The following is an 18,084-nucleotide window of genomic DNA, read 5'->3' on the forward strand; positions in this document are numbered from 1 at the left end:
GATGGACGTGGTGGACGTGGTGGTGGTGGACGTGGTGGTGGTGGACGTGGTGGTGGACGTGGTGGTGGTGGTGGTGGACGTGGTGGTGGTGGTGATGGACGTGGTGGTGGTGGTGATGGACGTGGTGGTGGTGGTGATGGACGTGGTGGTGGTGATGGACGTGGTGGTGGTGGACGTGGTGGTGGACGTGGTGGTGGACGTGGTGGTGGACGTGGTGGTGGACGTGGTGGTGGACGTGGTGGTGAACATGGCAGTGGTGGACGTGGTGGTGGTGGACCTGGTGGTGGACATGGTAGTGGTGGTGGTGGATGTGGTGGTGGACGTGGCAGTGGTGGACGTGGCAGTGGTGGACGTGGTGGTGGACATGGTGGTGGTGAACGTGGTGGTGGATGACGTGGTGGTGGATGACGTGGTGGTGGATGACGTGGTGGTGGATGACGTGGTGGTGGATGACGTGGTGGTGGATGACGTGGTGGTGGATGACGACGTGGTGGTGGATGACGTGGTGGTGGTGGTGGGCGTGGTGGACGTGGTGGTGGTGGGCGTGGTGGTGGTGGACGTGGTGGTGGTGGATTTGGTGGTGGACGTGGTGTTCAAATAGCTGGCAAATTTGCCGTTAGGATTCATACAGCATGGTGATACAGGACATTTGCTTCAACAAAACTTCCACCGGTATGAGTAAAATATCAGATGCTATTTAAAAAGACACATACAAATGAAAAGCATTTCAACTATTTTGACTGTTTGAAAAATTAAGGGCTTTCACTTTTAATTTCCCCAAAGGTAATTGATTAAAAAGTGCTGTCAGTAATAAAGTTAAATCGGGAAATCGAGGAGATGAGTCATCGGCAAGATGACAAAACAAGGAATGTGCGTGAGAGAGAGGGGGCGCAGGAGGTGAGCCCGGTAGTGGCACGCGCAGTCTGCTCATTTTCAAGCACTGCGCTCGTGCTTGTGGCGCACCCCTGCTCGCTCCCCGCAAGGTGGGTGCCGCCACAAGCACGAGTGTGTGCTTGAAAATGAGTAGAGCGATGGCTAAAGGCCCTCCTATGCAGCGCATGCGCGCTACGTAGACGAGACCTAAAACAAATGTAAACCTTGTTATGTGGCCAGAATAACAGGGTGGGGGAAGCAATAGATGTGGTGGGTGGAAGTTCTTAAAGGAAAAAAAAAAAAGAAAAAGAAAAATATTTAAAAAGACTTATCAAGAATAAAATGAACGAAGCTGAACAGGATTGGAGGGAACAAACAGATAAGCTTGATGATGGTGGAGGAGTAGAGAGCAACAGGGAGAGCACGAGGTGATTGATGTAGGGGGCTATTCGTTGGAGAATGTGAGAAATCCTATGCACCCCTGTGGAATGCTAAAAGATCAAAGAAACAAGCATTTACAATGCAATGGTCTCGGCATTGTTAAAGTTAGAGCTATTGGCATTGCTCATGACATTATTTTTGTTTTTAAAACATTTAAAGAAACGGCATTGTTATTTACAATGTCAATAGCTTAATCACTCTGGAATACATAGTTGAATCAGGAGACTGAAGTGGATGACCCTCCAATGCCCACCTTCTGCAAAACAGAACCAAAGAAGAAAGCAGCTAAAAGACAACACGGGCAGACGCAAAACTCACTTCCGCAATAGTGCTGGCTGCACACTGCCACAGGTTTACTCACTGAGGGCAGGAGTGATGGAATCCATGGAAAATCTCCAATGTAGAAGTCTGATGAAGCAATGGATGAGGCGCACGACTTACTCCTCACTGGTACTCTGATTTACTCTTTACATTCACCTACTGAAATCAGACAGGGATCAAAGACCAATCCACACTAACCCAGTCATCTCCAGTGTAGATCTGGTCTACCCACCAATGGCCATGTGCCGCTTAATCCAAGGAACATGAAAAACAGAAAATGCTTTGCCCTATCAACTGGAATAGAGGCATGGGCACCAGAGTACCCTGGTGGCTCAAATAGATACAGACTGCCTGGGTTGTGGCCTATGCAGCGGTGTAAAATAAAAAAAACATTACGGTGCTTCTTTTTTTTACCTTGAACTGTTCGTATGTCATCTGGGCATATGTATGACCCAGAAAAACATAGTAAGGCGGATTGAACCAGAACTCCCACTCTGTACCATAAATTACTGCATTATGTATAATAAGAGGCACATCAAACTCAGTCGATAAACTAAAGCATTTTCTGATCAAATAAAAAATAAAAAAGCCCACAAACCTAATTAGAGAAATTAAAATATGTTCCCAGGGTCAGAGACCGAGCGCACCAGTGAGTGAAAACCGCGGAAGTACAAACAGAGTTAAATAATGTCATACTCGTACTTACAGGAACAAAGTACTAACACCAGCAACGCCACAATTTCAGCCTGAGAGCCATCCATGATTCCTCGCTTTTCCTAAAACCACGTAAAAGTGAAATAAAATAGAAACAGAAGCCAAAACTCTCGCATCGACTGGGCCGAAACTGAGATAAAGCCCGGAGCAAACAACGAAGCCTCGGCCCCGCCCTGCTCGCAGTGACGTCACTGCAATGCAATCGGTCTCGCCTTTGGGACCTTATCTGTATTTAGCTATGCAGCACATTAGCCTGGGTGCTGAAACATCTACCGTTCTTTAAAACGGAGAATGGAAAACAAATGGCAACTGCAGAGTGAATGGTCTCTGTAGAGAGAATGGTGACTAGAAAGAGAATGGTGACGGTGGAGTGTATGATGACTGAAGAGAATGGTGACTGAATGGTGCGTGGTTGCATGAGGGTGAAAGGTGACTGTAGAGTGAATGGTGACTGAAGAAAGAACGGTGATTGTGGAGTGAATGGTGTCTAGAGAGAGAATGGTGACTCACTGGATGGTGAATGGTTGCATGAGGGTGAAAGGTGACTGTAGAGTGAATGGTGACTGAAGAAAGAACGGTGATTGTGGAGTGAATGGTGTCTAGAGAGAGAATGGTGACTCACTGGATGGTGAATGGTTGTATGATGGTGAATGGTGACTGTAGAGTGAATGGTGACTGAAGAAAGAACGGTGACTGTGGAGTGAATGGTGTCTAGAGAGAGAATGGTGACTCACTGGATGGTGAATGGTTGTATGATGGTGAATGGTGACTGTAGAGTGAATGTGACTGGAGAGAAAATAGTGACTGTGGAGTGAATGATGTCTAGTGATAGAATGGTGACTCACTGGGTGGTGAATGGTTGCAGGAGGGTGAATGGTAACTGTAGAGTGAATTGAGTCTACAGGATTAATGGTAAAAACGCAGTGATGTTGCCTGTTGAGTAAATCATGAGTGGAAAGTGCATGGTGACTATTAGTAATTGGTGACTACAGAGAGAATGCTGATGGATGACTGAGGAGTGAAGTGTGACTGCAGAGTAAATGGCAACTGCAGATCAATTCGTGACTGCAGAGTGAGTGGTCACTCCAGAGTGCTTAATAAATGGTGTCTGCAGAGTGAATGGCGCAGAGTGAATGGGACTGCAGAGTGAAGTCGGATAGTGTAAAGGTCCACTAGGATAGTAGAGTTGGGTAATGTCTGGTTGCTTCCCTCTCCTTCTCATGCTGCTGCTATTGTTTTAATTGGTACGTTTTTATTAAGATTCCATTGTCAATATACGGTATAGCCGCCGCTTCTCTGTGTTCACACCCCCTTCACAGTAGTAGCATGCGGGAAACTAACATTTGTGTTGGCTAGTACTAATGAGAATAGAAGGTTGGATAGGAACGATATTTTATGTTTGTGTTCGTGACACTGTGCCTTCTTACAAAAACAATGAACATATACATTTAATTAAAATAATGGGTAGCAGCTGCGGAAAGGGAAAAACAAACTGACCAGAAAAAATTCAAAGGTTTTGATAGCATGAGCATGTACAGCTAAAAGACAGCGTTGATGTAATGTAAGCCGGAATATCATAAATAAAACATTAAATATATGCTGAATCAAACCCGTCTGCAACATTGTGAGCAGATGTTCATGATCTTGAATACACTAATGGAGGAGGCAGTGGGAATGTTTTCTTTGTAGATACGGATTGCACGACTTGTTCTCTTTTTTTTCTTTTTAAATAAAAGGGACAATAGGGACATTGTATTAGAGTGGGGAGACTTCTGGGCGAGGCACGAGGTTTAAAGTGGGGCCTCCACCCGCACCAAGACAGCGGGAGAGGGCATGGTGTAGAACACCGAAAAACATGAACCTTGCGATGGACTTTCAGGAACGAAGGTTCGAGAACAGTGAATAGAAATATACTGAAGAGGAAAAGTCGCTTAGATATGAGGAGCGAGCGCGTGGCATTAAAGGACGGAAACAGTTGCACTGTTCACCTGACTTCGGGGGGGGGGGGGGGGGGGGCACACCCTGCGACGGCAAAGGCTGTGATGCCGGGAGGCGGGCTGCCGGGCCCAGAGCTTGGTCCTGTAGCGGTGCAGACAATCTGCGAGACGCCCGAATCAGCAGCATCCACCGGGCGGCCTGGGCTGCACAGGGGCGGCGCAGCATAGATTTTCGGACACACCCGTGTGAGGTGTCACGAGTTGGGAAGCCAGAGGTGCTGCAAAGCCAGGACTCTGCAGCGGTGGCCCTGAGATGAGGCTGTGTAGTACGCCATAGAGGCTGCAACCGCTGGAGTTCAAAGTGAAGATCCGCGCAGCGGAGGTTGGAGCTGGCTAGACATCTGGTGATAGGCCGAAGCAGACGGACAACTGGAAAGCACTAGTTGAGTTTGGGGCAGTAAGCAGTTACCAAAGTCGTGCAGCAGCAGGGAGCGCGAGCAAAAAGGAGACGGAGAGGACGTGTGTGCGATACAACCCTCCCCAAGAGTGCGGCCCCGCCCCCTCCTTGCCAACGGATGAGCAGCAGAAATAAGCAGGAGAGATGGCGCGCCTGGTCGCAGTCTGCAGGGACAGCGAGGAGAAGTTCCCGCTGTTCATCGAGGACACCCTGATGGTGAGTGAGGGCAAGAGTGGGTGACCCGTGGTGCAAAGGTAGCTCGGAGAAACAGCGCGTCATTTTCGGATTGGGGGGCGTGTTTTTCTTTTCTCTCCTCTTGCCATTGGCTGGAGGGCTGGAGGAGATAATCAGAAAAGTAGAAAAAAACACGCCCCGAATCCGAAAAGGACGGGGCCTGATCGGAGAGACGATCCTCTTCTCCAATGGCTGGCCAGCATTCAAGAGGCCAGCCAATGGAGAAGAAGAGAGAAGAGGGGCGGGTTCAAGCCCCTCTTCTCCAAAACATTAAATCTCCGGACTTCCGGTTCTGCCTTCGGCAGACCGGATGGTCCCGAGACCTAAAAAGGAACAAGAAAGATACAAGCCACAGAACAAAAGGACGGTAAAAAAGCTATGGTCCAGGAATGGGACCAACTAAAAAAGAGGAAGGAAAGTCATTAATCAGGGTTCCAACCACACTTTAGTATTGAAACAAAAACAAACACTTATCTCCTTGTCCTGCTTCACCTCTCAACAGCCGTCTAGCATTAAACCACGCCCTGAAAACTTGCCTTGGCTTCACTGGTAGAATCCTACAGTGGTTCACATCCTACCTCACCAACGGGAGCAACTCGTTCAGATAGGAACTACGAGACCCTGTTACAGGAGGAGTTCCTCTGTTGCTACCAGTTAGGTATGTGCTTCAAAAATACCAAAACATTCATACTGAATAGGGAACAAGCAAATAAGAGTGAGAAGGAAGCTAACATATGGGTAAGGAAGTGGGTGGCCCAAAGCCCACTTTACCTATTGGTTTTGTCCGCAATAGATCTTTGACAATTGACAGACGCCCTGATTCTCTAACTGCATTTTCTAGTACGTTTTGTAATACTACAAAACGTACTACAAATTGCAATTCACAAACTACATGCAGATATTTACTTCTCCACATTACCTATACTTATGTATGAGGGAGTTCTCAGCCCCAACTGCAGTATCTCTGCACACTTAACTATAGGGTTTAGTAGTAAATGTCAGAGGGAAACAGGAGTGATCTAAAGAAGAGGAGGATTTACTATAAAAAGGGTATAAGATTAGAAAGGAGTAAAAAAGATTTAAAGATCATCATAGAGGGGTTAAGGGAGGGACGACACCCACCCACAAAAGGGTAAGCAAATTGCAATACTCAAGGCGTGGAGACACTTAACCTACATTTTTTGAGTCCAGCCTGCAATAGCATGCACTAGCGCATATGTCTCACTTGCGAGACACTGTTGTATACAGAAAAGGGCTTGGAGTGCCCACTCATCACTTACCATTTGTTGGCTTGCATGGCACTCTTCTTTACAGCCTCGTAATTTGTCACGGCAAGCCTAATATTTCAGTTCCTCTCTGTGGAGCAGGGACTAGCCCGTCTTCTGTTCCCGACGTGAGTGAGGTACTATTTTGTTCTGTTCAACTTTTAGTATCCGGCAAACAGAAGGCGTGTGACTGGCAAAAATGTGCCCAGCAGGACAAACAAAACTGCAAAGATTTATTTCTTTAGTTACCTTTTTTTTCTTTACTCACATTGCACTCATGTTTTCTTTTGTTTTTGGTCCCTGCGGACTATCATATGTGGGAACAACCGAACGTAAAATCAAGGTGAGATTAACAGAACACAAGAGTAGTTTTAGAACCAAATCTGAAAAATCACCTATTGCGGTACATTTCAATAGTGAAAGGCACAACATCAGCCAACTGAGATTTCTGGTACTAGAAGTCGTTAATATGATGGAAGGAGTAGACAACAAAAAAGACTTCTACAAAAAGAACTAATTTGGATAAAAAAAACTGGACTCTTGCCAGCCAAAAGGTCTTAATGACCGTTTAGAATATAGCTGTTTTTTGTGATCTACATATCTACATTACTATTCTTAGTATGTCGCTTTCACTGTTTGGTTTTATTCAAACTCAATGTACACTTCACCCTCCTTTTTCTGGTACACGCGATTTCATCTATGTTATCACTTTTACTTTCGCACCACTTTTGTGACCCGGATTCTTCCTAGTTCGTTTTTATATATATATATCATGGTGCTGACTTCGTTTCGCACTACCGGCATGTACGTTTTTTTTACTTGCGTTCTTTTCCAACATGGCGCTCACCTATACTCTTTATAGAGTAGTCCATTTTTTCTGTCTACCCACCCTTGACGCGCTTAAACATTGGCGTTTAGTCACCGAACTTCACCACTCCGCTGACCGTTCACCTCGAAGCTACGGCTCATGTATACAGGTATGCGCTTTTTTGTGCGCCTCGGTTTTTTAGCTGTACACTTTTTACGTAGCACAGATTCTAATATTCACTTTCATCTTCATTTTAGACGTTGCACAGTGTTGAGCCTCAACTACTGTTTTACCGTGTTTTTCCGCATGGTCATCCCCAAGGTAATAATTATTTAAAAACCGCCCAAGAGCTCACATTTCCCGGTACTTTTCACCACTCCGGGTTTAATTAACCGTCGCACAATCTCACGATGTTTTCCCACCTATCCCGTTTTTTGTTCCAAGCTCACTTCCTCACCTTAGTTTATTGGCACGCACCGCTTTCTTTATTTTTCATTTCCATCTTTTCTTGAACCTCACACACTTTTAACCGCACGGTCCTCGTCACTTTTTATGTTCATGAAGTGTGTTGACCATTAGTTGCTCTCGCTATATAGTTCTGATTCCACTTTTATGTGTGTGATGATTTGTTATACACATCATTTTGAAGCTTTGCACTTTTCACAAGCTGTTCTCACCCGAAGGTCCTATGTCTTAAAATTGATTATAATTCATTCATTTATAGGACAACTATCCCCTGATGAAGAGTCTTTCGACTCGAAATGCATTGGGATCATCTAAGGGATAATACATGCAACATGACATTTAAGATGCACGTTGAATTGAAGAGAATATTCACATATGAGAAGTATCATTATGATGAATTACATTGATCAATAAACAAGATTATTTTTGGAATTCAAAATAATACGAAGTTATTTGTGGAATTCATTTAATATTTTGAAGGTCTCTTCGACCATTCACGAATTGCAACAGAGGGACACTAAGTACCTTTACTCAGTGCTACATACATTTCTGGATTTACTCCTTGCAAGTCAGAGGGAGATACCTCGCGTGCACCCAAGAAGTACAATCGTTTGAAAACTAGATATTAAAAAAAACTGATTCACTCGTGTGCCTCATTACCGGCATTCTTGATTCTTTTGTTTTTGCTCATAGGCGATGTTCTTAAAAGAGATGATTATTTGATTGCAAATCAACATTGTTTGTTTCTAATGTGTAATTTCTGAAATGCTTTAACACATAATCGTGCCGTACATCCCGATCCGCCCCACTCCAATCCACATCAATCCACCCCACCTCACCTCACACCAATCCGCCCCACTCAATCAAATCCACCCACTCCAATCCAAACCACTCACCGCGATCCAATAAACTCCAATCCACCACACTCCAATCCTCCCAGTCCACACCACTCCAATATTCCCCACTTCATTCCAAAACAGTCTGCCCCACTCCACTCCAAAACAGTCTGCCCCACTTCAAAACAGTCTGCCCCACTCCACTCCAAAACAGTCTGCCCCACTTCAAAACAGTCTGCCCCAACTCCAATCTGTCCCACTCCAATCCAAAACAGTCTGCCCCACTTAAATTCAAAACAATCCGCACTACTCCAGTCCAAAATAACCCCCCCCACTCCAATCCAAAACAATCCGCACGCTGCAGTCCAAAGCAATCTGCTCTGCTCCAATCCAAAACAATCTGCCCCGCTCCAATCCAAAACAATCTGCCCCGCTCCAATCCAAAACAATCTGCCCCGCTCCAATCCAAAACAATCTGCCCGCTCCAATCTACCCCACTCCAATCCAAAACAATCTGCTCCAATCAATCCACTACAATCTGATCCATTCCAAATCCATCCAACTCCAATCTGTCCAACTCCAATCTGCTCCCACTCCAGTCCAAAACCATCTGTCCCCACTCAAATCCAAAACAATCTACCCCCACTGAAAATCCATCCAACTCCAATCCATCTAACTCTAATCTGCCCCACTCCAATACAAACTAGTCTGCCCCACTCTAATGTATCCTACTCCAATCCATAACAATGTGCCCACTGCAATCTGCCCCACTCTAATCAAAAACAATGCCACCACTCAAATCAGCTCAATTTTGACCAACTCCAATCCGCCTCACCCCAATCCAAAACAATCTGCCCCACTCCAATCCGAAACAATCAGCCTCACTCCAATACACCCCGCCCCACTACATCCCAATCCACCCCAATCCAATCTAGCCCACACCAATCCACCCCACTCTATCCCAATCCAAAACAATCTCTCCCACTCCAATCTTCCCCACACCAATTCAAAACAATCTGCCTCACTCCAATCTGCCCCATTCGAATCCAAAACAAACAGACCCACTCCAATCTTCAGTACTCCAATCTACCCCACACCAATCCAAAACAATGTGCTCCACACCAATCCAAAACAATCTGTCCGACTGCAATCCAAAACAATCTGCCTCACTCCAATCTAAAAAAGATCTGCACCACTCCAACCCAATCCACCCCACTCCATCCCAATCTGCCCCACTCTATCCCAATCCACCCCACACCAATCCAGTCCACCCCACACCAATCCAGTCCACCCCACACCAATCCAGTCCAACTCAATCAACCCCAATCCAATCTACTCCATTGTAAGCCACCTCAACCCAATTCACACCACTCCGATCCTAGCAATCTCCCCCACTTCAATCTGCCCCACATCAATCCAAAACAATCTGCCCCGCTCCAATCCAAAACAATCTGCCCCACTCCAATCGGCCCCACTCCAATTCAAAACAATCTTTACCACTCTAATCCAAAACAATCTGCCCCACTACAATCAGCCCCCCTAAAAATCCAAAACAATCTGCCCCAATCAAATCTGCCCAAACCAATCCATCCAACTCTAATCTGATCCACTTTTATCTATCCAACTCTTATCTGCCCCCACTCAAATCCAAAAGAATATGCCCCCACTCAAATCCAAAACAATCTGCTCCCCCACTCAAATCCAAAACACTCTGCGCCCACTCAAATCCAAAACAATCTGCCCCACTCAAATCCAAAACAATCTGCACCCACTCCAATCTATCTAACTTCAATCTGTCCCACTCCAATTCATTCAACTCCAATCTGTCCCACTCCAAGCCAAAACAGTCTGCCCCACTCTAATTTACCCTAATCCAATCCAAAACAATCTGCCCCGCTCCAATCCAAAACAATCTGCCCGCTCTAATCTACCGCACTCCAATCCAAAACAATCTGCTCCAATCCATCCACTACAATCTGATCCATTCCAAAACCATCCAACTCCAATCTGCCCAACTCCAATCTGCTCCCACTCCAATCCAAAACAATCTGTCCGACTGCAATCCAAAACAATCTGCCTCACTCCAATCTAAAAAAGATCTGCCCCACTCCAACCCAATCCACCCCACTCCATCCCAATCTGCCCCACTCTATCCCAATCCACCCCACACCAATCCAGTCCAACTCAATCAACCCCAATCCAATCTACTCCATTGTAAGCCACCTCAACCCAATTCACACCACTTCAATCCTAGCAATCTCCCCCACTTCAATCTGCCCCACATCAATCCAAAACAATTTGCCCCACTCCAATCTAAAACAATCTGCCCCACTCCAATCCAAAACAATCTGCCCCACTCCAATCGGCCCCACTCCAATTCAAAACAATCTTTACCACTCTAATCCAAAACAATCTGCCCCACTACAATCAGCCCCCCTAAAAATCCCAAACAATCTGCCCCAATCAAATCTGCCCCACTCCAATCCATCCAACTCTAATCTGATCCACTTTTATCTATTCAACTCTTATCTGCCCCCACTCAAATCCAAAAGAATATGCCCCCACTCAAATCCAAAACAATCTGCTCCCCCACTCAAATCCAAAACAATCTGCACCCACTCAAATCCAAAACAATCTGCACCCACTCAAATCCAAAACAATCTGCCCCACTCAAATCCAAAACAATCTGCACCCACTCCAATCTATCTAACTTCAATCTGTCCCACTCCAATTCATTCAACTCCAATCTGTCCCACTCCAAGCCAAAATAGTCTGCCCCACTCTAACTTACCCTAATCCAATCCAAAACAATTTGACCCACTCAAATTTGCTCCACTCTGACCAACTGCGATGCACCCCACTCCAATCCAATCCACCTCACCCCAATCCACCCACTCCATCCCAATTCCCCTCACTCCAATCCACCCACACTAATCCAATCCAATCTGCCCCACCCCATCCAATCCACTCCACCCCACTCAATCCCTAATCCATCCCACTCAATCCCTAATCCGTCCCAATCCCATCTGCCCCACTCCAATCCAAAACAATCCACCCCACTCCAATACAAAACAATCCGTCCCACTCCAATACAAAACAATCCGCCCCACTCCAATACAAAACAATCCGCCCCACTCCAATACAAAACAATCCGCCCCACTCCAATACAAAACAATCCGTCCCACTCCAATACAAAACAATCCGTCACACTCCAATACAAAACAATCCGTCACACTCCAATACAAAACAATCCGTCACACTCCAATACAAAACAATCCGTCCCACTCCATTACAAAACAATCCGTCCCACTCCATTACAAAACAATCCGTCCCACTCCATTACAAAACAATCCGTCCCACTCCATTACAAAACAATCCGTCCCACTCCATTACAAAACAATCCGTCCCACTCCATTACAAAACAATCCGTCCCACTCCATTACAAAACAATCCGTCCCACTCCATTACAAAACAATCCGTCCCACTCCAATTCAAAACAATCCGCCCCACTCCAATTCAAAACAATCCGCCCCACTCCAATTCAAAACAATCCGCCCCACTCCAATTCAAAACAATCCGCCCCACTCCAATTCAAAACAATCCGCCCCACTCCAATTCAAAACAATCCGCCCCACTCCAATACAAAACAATCCGCCCCACTCCAATTCAAAACAATCCGCCCCACTTCAATCCAATCCAAGTTACCAACCCCAGGTCAGCCATTTCCATGCCACCCCACTTCAATCCACTCCAACCTAATCCACCCCACTCCACTGCAGTTCAATCCACCCCAATCTAGCTCAATCGACCCCACTCTACCCGAGTCCAGTCCAGCACAACCCAGTTCAGTCCACCCACACCAATCCACCCCTTTGAGTTCAGTCCAGTCCACCCCCTTTGAGTTCAGTCTAATTCACCCCACTCCAAATCACCCTAATCTAATCCAATCCACCCCAATCCAATCCAATACAACCCACCCCAATCCAATATAATCCACCCCACTCCAATCCACCTCACTTCATCCTATGTCAATCCACCCTACACCAAAACAATCCCATCCAGTCCACCCACTTCAATTCACCCCACTCAATCCAACCCACTCTACCCCAATCTAATCCACCCCACTCTATGACACTGCACTCTCTGACACTTAACTTTAGTCCCGTCTACTCAACTCTACAACACTCTACTCCCCCCTACTCCACTCTACGATACTGTACTAAACCCCAGTCTGTGACACTTTACTCATCCCCACTCCACTCTAGGCCACTCCACACCACTATCTTTAAGCCATGCTGAACGGCAGACTGGTATACAACATGACAAAAAACACATTGCCAAAGCCAATAGCTCTAGTATAGGCGAGGGCTATTGGCTTCACCAATGCTTGCTGTAGTAATTTTACACTCAGAGTTTGAGAATAACGAAAGTGGTAACGTACCCCAAAGTGTAACGTTACTCAAAGGTGTAAGTTACCTTTGTGAATCAGGCTCCAATGTTGTTTACTTGTTCTTCCTATAGAGAATTTTAGGGTTTTATAGAGTGTACTACCATGCCGTTTCATACGAATTCAGCATAAAGAAGGTGGGCTATATCTATACTCCAAACAACAAACACGGCAGGAAATGTAATGCAGCTATGGTTCCAACATGAAGCTACTCTGGTTCTCTTTCCGATTTGTTTTTTTATTAATTTGGTAATTTTGCATATTTATTTACATTGCAGTTTTTCAAAATAAAAGGCCGAATTAGAACGACGAGGATATTTGTTCATTTATACCTATAATTTCTCGCCAATAGGAAGGGAAAGCGGTCCGCACATTGCTGAAGGCAGGGATGCCTACCTGAGTGACCTCTCGTAAGCGGTAACAGACGTCCTCCGCAAGCATGGCCGCGATGTCATCCGTCAGGTCCACGCCCACACTCTCGGCCATGAGCTTCACCGACTCTCGCGGGAGCTCCACGAAGCGCCGTTCCTCCCGCTCCGACATGGCACCTGTACCACCCTGAGGCCAGAGGAGAAAACCAAAAGTGCTTATTTTCATACTTTACTTGACAAACACAGATAACGTTTACTGTAGCGCTCGTGTTTGTTGATCGGTTCTGTTCCTTGTTTATGATTTTTTTTTTATATTACATTTTTGAATTTTACATTGCTCATTTACTCCACATGAACTGACCTGTATTGTTAAGATATAAATTTATTGCAATACTGATTTGTCTATTTTTATATTCTAACTAGGTGGTGTTATTTTGAACGAGACCAAGTTTAAATACAAACTCAGACTGCTCCATTAATTGCACCTTGCAGACTGTCATACCGTAGCATTATGCAAAACACTATGATCCAGCACACCACATGAACATCATGTATTTCAAACAATATTAGTCCAAGCAGCAGGTCTGATTTCAAGATTCTTTATTCAATTTCTTCTTTAAAAAACTGCGTAGCCAACGCGTTTCGTCCTGTGGACATAAATGCATATCCTGGGTGTGGGTAAAACATTCATTATAAACTCCCTGAAAGGGGCGAATTCTGCTGGAAACTGGAGTAGGAGCGCAAAGTCTCAAAATAAATCTTTGGAAGCAAGAAGTTGTGCCAAGCTTTTGTCAACTGGAAGGAGGTCCTGGTATATCAACTGTGTTTCTCTAATTTTCATTGAAATATAATATGAACATTTATCAAAGGGCTACAAAAACTGTAATAATGGATCCATGTTCTCGTTACAGTTATATAATATTCTTCCATGTTGTTCTATTCCTAATGTGTGCTTATATTAGTTCTATATTTTTATTTCTTTGATGCATCCAAACACTATTAATCCATATTTTGTTGCCTCATTCCATTAATGTCATATTATTCATATTATATGCAAAACCTCAGATGTCTGATACCCATCTGGGCCTGTTCTGGAGAACATCCCAACGCAAGGGACCCGGAAAAATGAAAGCATGCTTTTGAAATGCTGCAGTGGACTGCTGTCATAAAAAGGTGGAGGCACGGCGCTTGTAGCCCATGGACCCAGCAGCACGGAGAGGCACCTTCCCCGCCGCTAACTACACAGACCATGGTAAGGACGGGAGCGGTGGGAGCAGCCCGGGTACGCAAGGAGCGGTGCCAATCCCATGGTGAGTCCTTCTGTGCCGGGGGCCAGCGACCGTGTCCGCCCATCGAGGCATGGCCTCATATCACATCTAACTAGAAGGCCGAAGGCTGTCCGGAGCTGCGGAGCTCCTTAGAGCCGAAATTACATTATCCTTATTACATTATATTTAGCCAAGTGTGGATCGGCTAAGTAACAAAATGGCAGATCGCGAGCTTCGACTTTACGGACCTAATTGAGACCCGGATTGTTATTTCCAACAACCGATTCTAAAGGATTTGACCGGACACACCTTCCGTCAAGGTATTTATACCAGTACAGCCGAGCTATAAAATTTTGCAGTGTTTTTTCTGCACGAGGCCTGACCCTAAAATGGCGGTGGTGAATGTTATGAGAGGATCGGAGTTCCGACTGCGGATGTGAAGTGCTGGGAAGGCTGAGCGCTTGGGCAATCATGGTTGGTGCAGCGCGAGTGTTCCATGTGAAGCACTTCATGGAGGGACCGTTTCCAAATACCTGGTGACTTTATTATGTAAAGTGCCTGTCCTTAAAATGGCGGTCTCATGACGACGAAGAGTGTCTTATTTTGCCGGTGGTGCCCAGCGCTGCAGTTCTAAAGTGAATACAATAGTTATTGTGGCAGTGCCTGCTTCAAGTGAGGAGCGCTTCAATGCATGGCCAATCTCGCTTTCGAGCGACAATGCCAAGCTGCTTTTTACTGAAGGATGATCCTAAGATGGTTCCGGTCTCTCAGTATGAAGTGTCCTGTTGAGTAAGCCCTGGGATGATATGCGAGAAGCTGTGACTCGGCCGCAGATGGGCTGTGCGGACTGAGTGCTCTTTTAGGGGGTTCCGGCCGCCATATCTAGGTGTATCTAAGGTGATGAATGAACGCGACGCACTGTGTGGGACACTGGATGGACATTGTTCCCGTGGGGCATTTCACGGTCGAAACTTTGTTTCCCTGGACTCGCCACATCCCCCATGCATTGGCTGCGATAGCGGAGGGCGTAACAAAAATGAAACCAAAACTCTAGAAGCTCGTCAGAGGACGTAAACATCGCTTCCATTTTCGCCAGGAAAGCTGAAAAAACAGGGGTCACTGAGAGAGAGGATGGTTGGGCACACCGACGGTCCTAGCATGAGAAAGCGGTAAACAAATAAAGGGGTGGGCTGAGAAGCAAGTAAATAAGGAGCCCCACGCACAGCCCACCCAAGTGTCTGTGAATTTAAACGGAAGCGCATGTTGAGGGGCAAAACAAGGCATCTGCTGCAGTCACAGGAAGGGGGACACAAACACGGGAGCTGCGCGAAGAGGGGGAAGAGGCGACAAGTGCGGGGGCCCAGCATACTATGTTTTGACACACATTGAGACGCCACAGCGACCATTGGTACCTGGGGCATAGGGGACAACAGGACCGGGGCTCCCCAGCGGCACCTGAATCAGTAAGAAATCCCCCAAGCGGCCTGCCTGACTTCAAATTGGCGGCAGCGGGGTCATATACAAGCATCAATACCTCCGTGAATGCCAGAGGTGGCGTGCAAGGTAATTAATGTGCAGTAGGGAAGGAGCAACCACAAGCCCGGGGCCCTGAAGGGACAATAAGGGCAGATCAATCCTCTCCCAACGGGTGAACTGACAAAAGTTGTCCTCCTCTAGACTCCTAGGGTATTTGGGGGCAGTTCTGTCTGAGCTAGGAGTGAGATATACTCCTTGCCCCATTTCTTCACAGCTGCGCAGCACTTAGTGCCAGCTGCAACGTTTAGATTTGAGCAAGTACGCACCCTGAACTTTCGCTGCATTGGCAGCAGCCCCGACATTCTGGACACAGGGCATTTGAGCCCCTTTGAGATGGCCAGTTGGCCAGGGGGACTGGGAGGTTTGTAGGGCGCCAGGCCCTAATGTGTATATGTATTTCATGTAGTTTGATTTACGGACCCTGTTCTGGCTACCTCTAAATAGTTTTTTTTTTTAATGATTATGAGGTTGTCTTGCATACTTTGGTTTATGCTAGTGAGATTATGTTCCACCCTGTGCTTTATGCCCCTAATGTTGGAGATACTTAGGAGGTTAGTGTCTATTATTAGACTGTTGAGATTATGGGCGTACAATGCATTTGGCGCCTAATGTGATGCTGTGCATAATGTGGTTTATGTCACAGGCTGATGCTAAGTACAGTGATTTTCCTCTTACACCAATCCATCTTCAGTCCTATCTTGTTGAATCAGTCCTGTTCTGAAGTAACAACCTGTAACTAATCGCCTCACTTTCCTGACTGCACATTAGCTCAGATCTCTTCACCCGACGTCTGGATTATATGCCCCCTTCTTGTCCTTGTACTTCTCCTCACAACCGCTTTCCTAGTAACACCCTTCTCTTATCCCCACCACCCTCCTCCTCCTCAGTTTCCCAACATGGCCACCACTCGAGTTAAGTCTGGAATTAATTGCTACAAAATCATTTACCCTTCTAACCTGACTAAAGCTTCAGCAAAACGTTCTCAAGCATAACACCATTGAATGTTTCCCTGATTCCCTTTTTGTTAATCAATTTTACAATGGTCGTTATGGGAGGCTCAAAAACGATTTCATTTTTTTTCCACTCACGACATCCCCTCTTGGTCCACCAGCTTTTACAATTCCCTTAACATCACCTCCTCCTCATCTATCCCTCATGGGAAACAGCTAAAAATTACCCCCTCTGCGCGTTTCAACGGCTCCCTCACTATTTCACTCTATAACAACGGTACTGTCATGATCCAAGCCAAAGACACCTGTCTCTCTCTCTTTGACCACCTCTTCCCTTCCCTACTCCCCTCCCCTGCGACCGGGTTATCCCTTGACTCTTCATCTAGCTCCACCAATTACTCCCTATCTCCTCCCCTGACCCCCCCCCCCCACTCTCCAATAGGCTGCACCTTTGGGAGGCACAGGTCGACCCTCTTCCCTCCCCCTCCCCTGTGCCCTCCCCTCCCATTCTTCCCCCCTCACAGTATGCCCCCCCTCATCACTTCAGCCTTACCTCTAGCTAACACGCTCCCCGTCCAATCTGCACCGTCCCGGTACTCCATTCTCATCTCCTCCCCCCTATCCCTACCTGCCACCCCCCTCTTTAGTTCACCTCTCCTCCAGCCTTCTCCCTTACTTAACTTTCCTTATGTTCTGCTTATTCCCTCCTCCTCTCCGCTTTTCCACCCCCTCCTCCCCTCGCTATGTACCCCGATTTCCCCACAAATCCATTGCATCTCTCCTGGAAACCTGCCCGGTGAACTCTGCCTGTGTGGTGCTGGCGGACTGGGGACTACATTGTCCAGAATACCGGACTCCCAGGAGGGAGGAGAATCACCTGCTGACGCGCTCATAAGCGCGGGAGACCAACGCAGCGCGGGACGCGCCTGGAAACCTGCCCGGTGAACTCTGCCTGTGTGGTGCTGGCGGACTGGGGACTACATTGTCCAGAATACCGGACTCCCAGGAGGGAGGAGAATCACCTGCTGACGCGCTCATAAGCGCGGGAGACCAACGCAGCGCGGGACGCGCCTGGAAACCTGCCCGGTGAACTCTGCCTGTGTGGTGCTGGCGGACTGGGGACTACATTGTCCAGAATACCGGACTCCCAGGAGGGAGGAG

The 18,084-nt window shown here is 46.7% G+C and overlaps 1 protein-coding gene across 5 annotated transcripts in view; it reads right to left on the reverse strand.

Moving 5' to 3' along the window:
* Positions 1 to 18,084, reverse strand: part of TAF6L (TATA-box binding protein associated factor 6 like) — a 140,675-nt gene that overhangs the window by 68,043 nt on the left and 54,548 nt on the right. For 4 of the 5 annotated variants that reach the window (XM_085625948.1, XM_085625949.1, XM_085625950.1 and 1 more), the window contains one exon: positions 13,195 to 13,356. In XM_085625948.1, the coding sequence (XP_085482074.1) occupies positions 13,195 to 13,341 (147 nt within the window). In that variant the 5' untranslated portion in view covers positions 13,342 to 13,356. Of the gene's footprint in view, positions 1 to 6,257; positions 6,415 to 13,194; positions 13,357 to 18,084 lie in introns of those variants that run through there. The other variant, XM_085625952.1, reaches the window with a different exon arrangement.

Source organism: Triturus cristatus, chromosome 9 (genome assembly GCF_964204655.1).
Source record: "Triturus cristatus chromosome 9, aTriCri1.1, whole genome shotgun sequence".
Classification (NCBI taxonomy): Eukaryota; Metazoa; Chordata; class Amphibia; order Caudata; family Salamandridae; genus Triturus; species Triturus cristatus.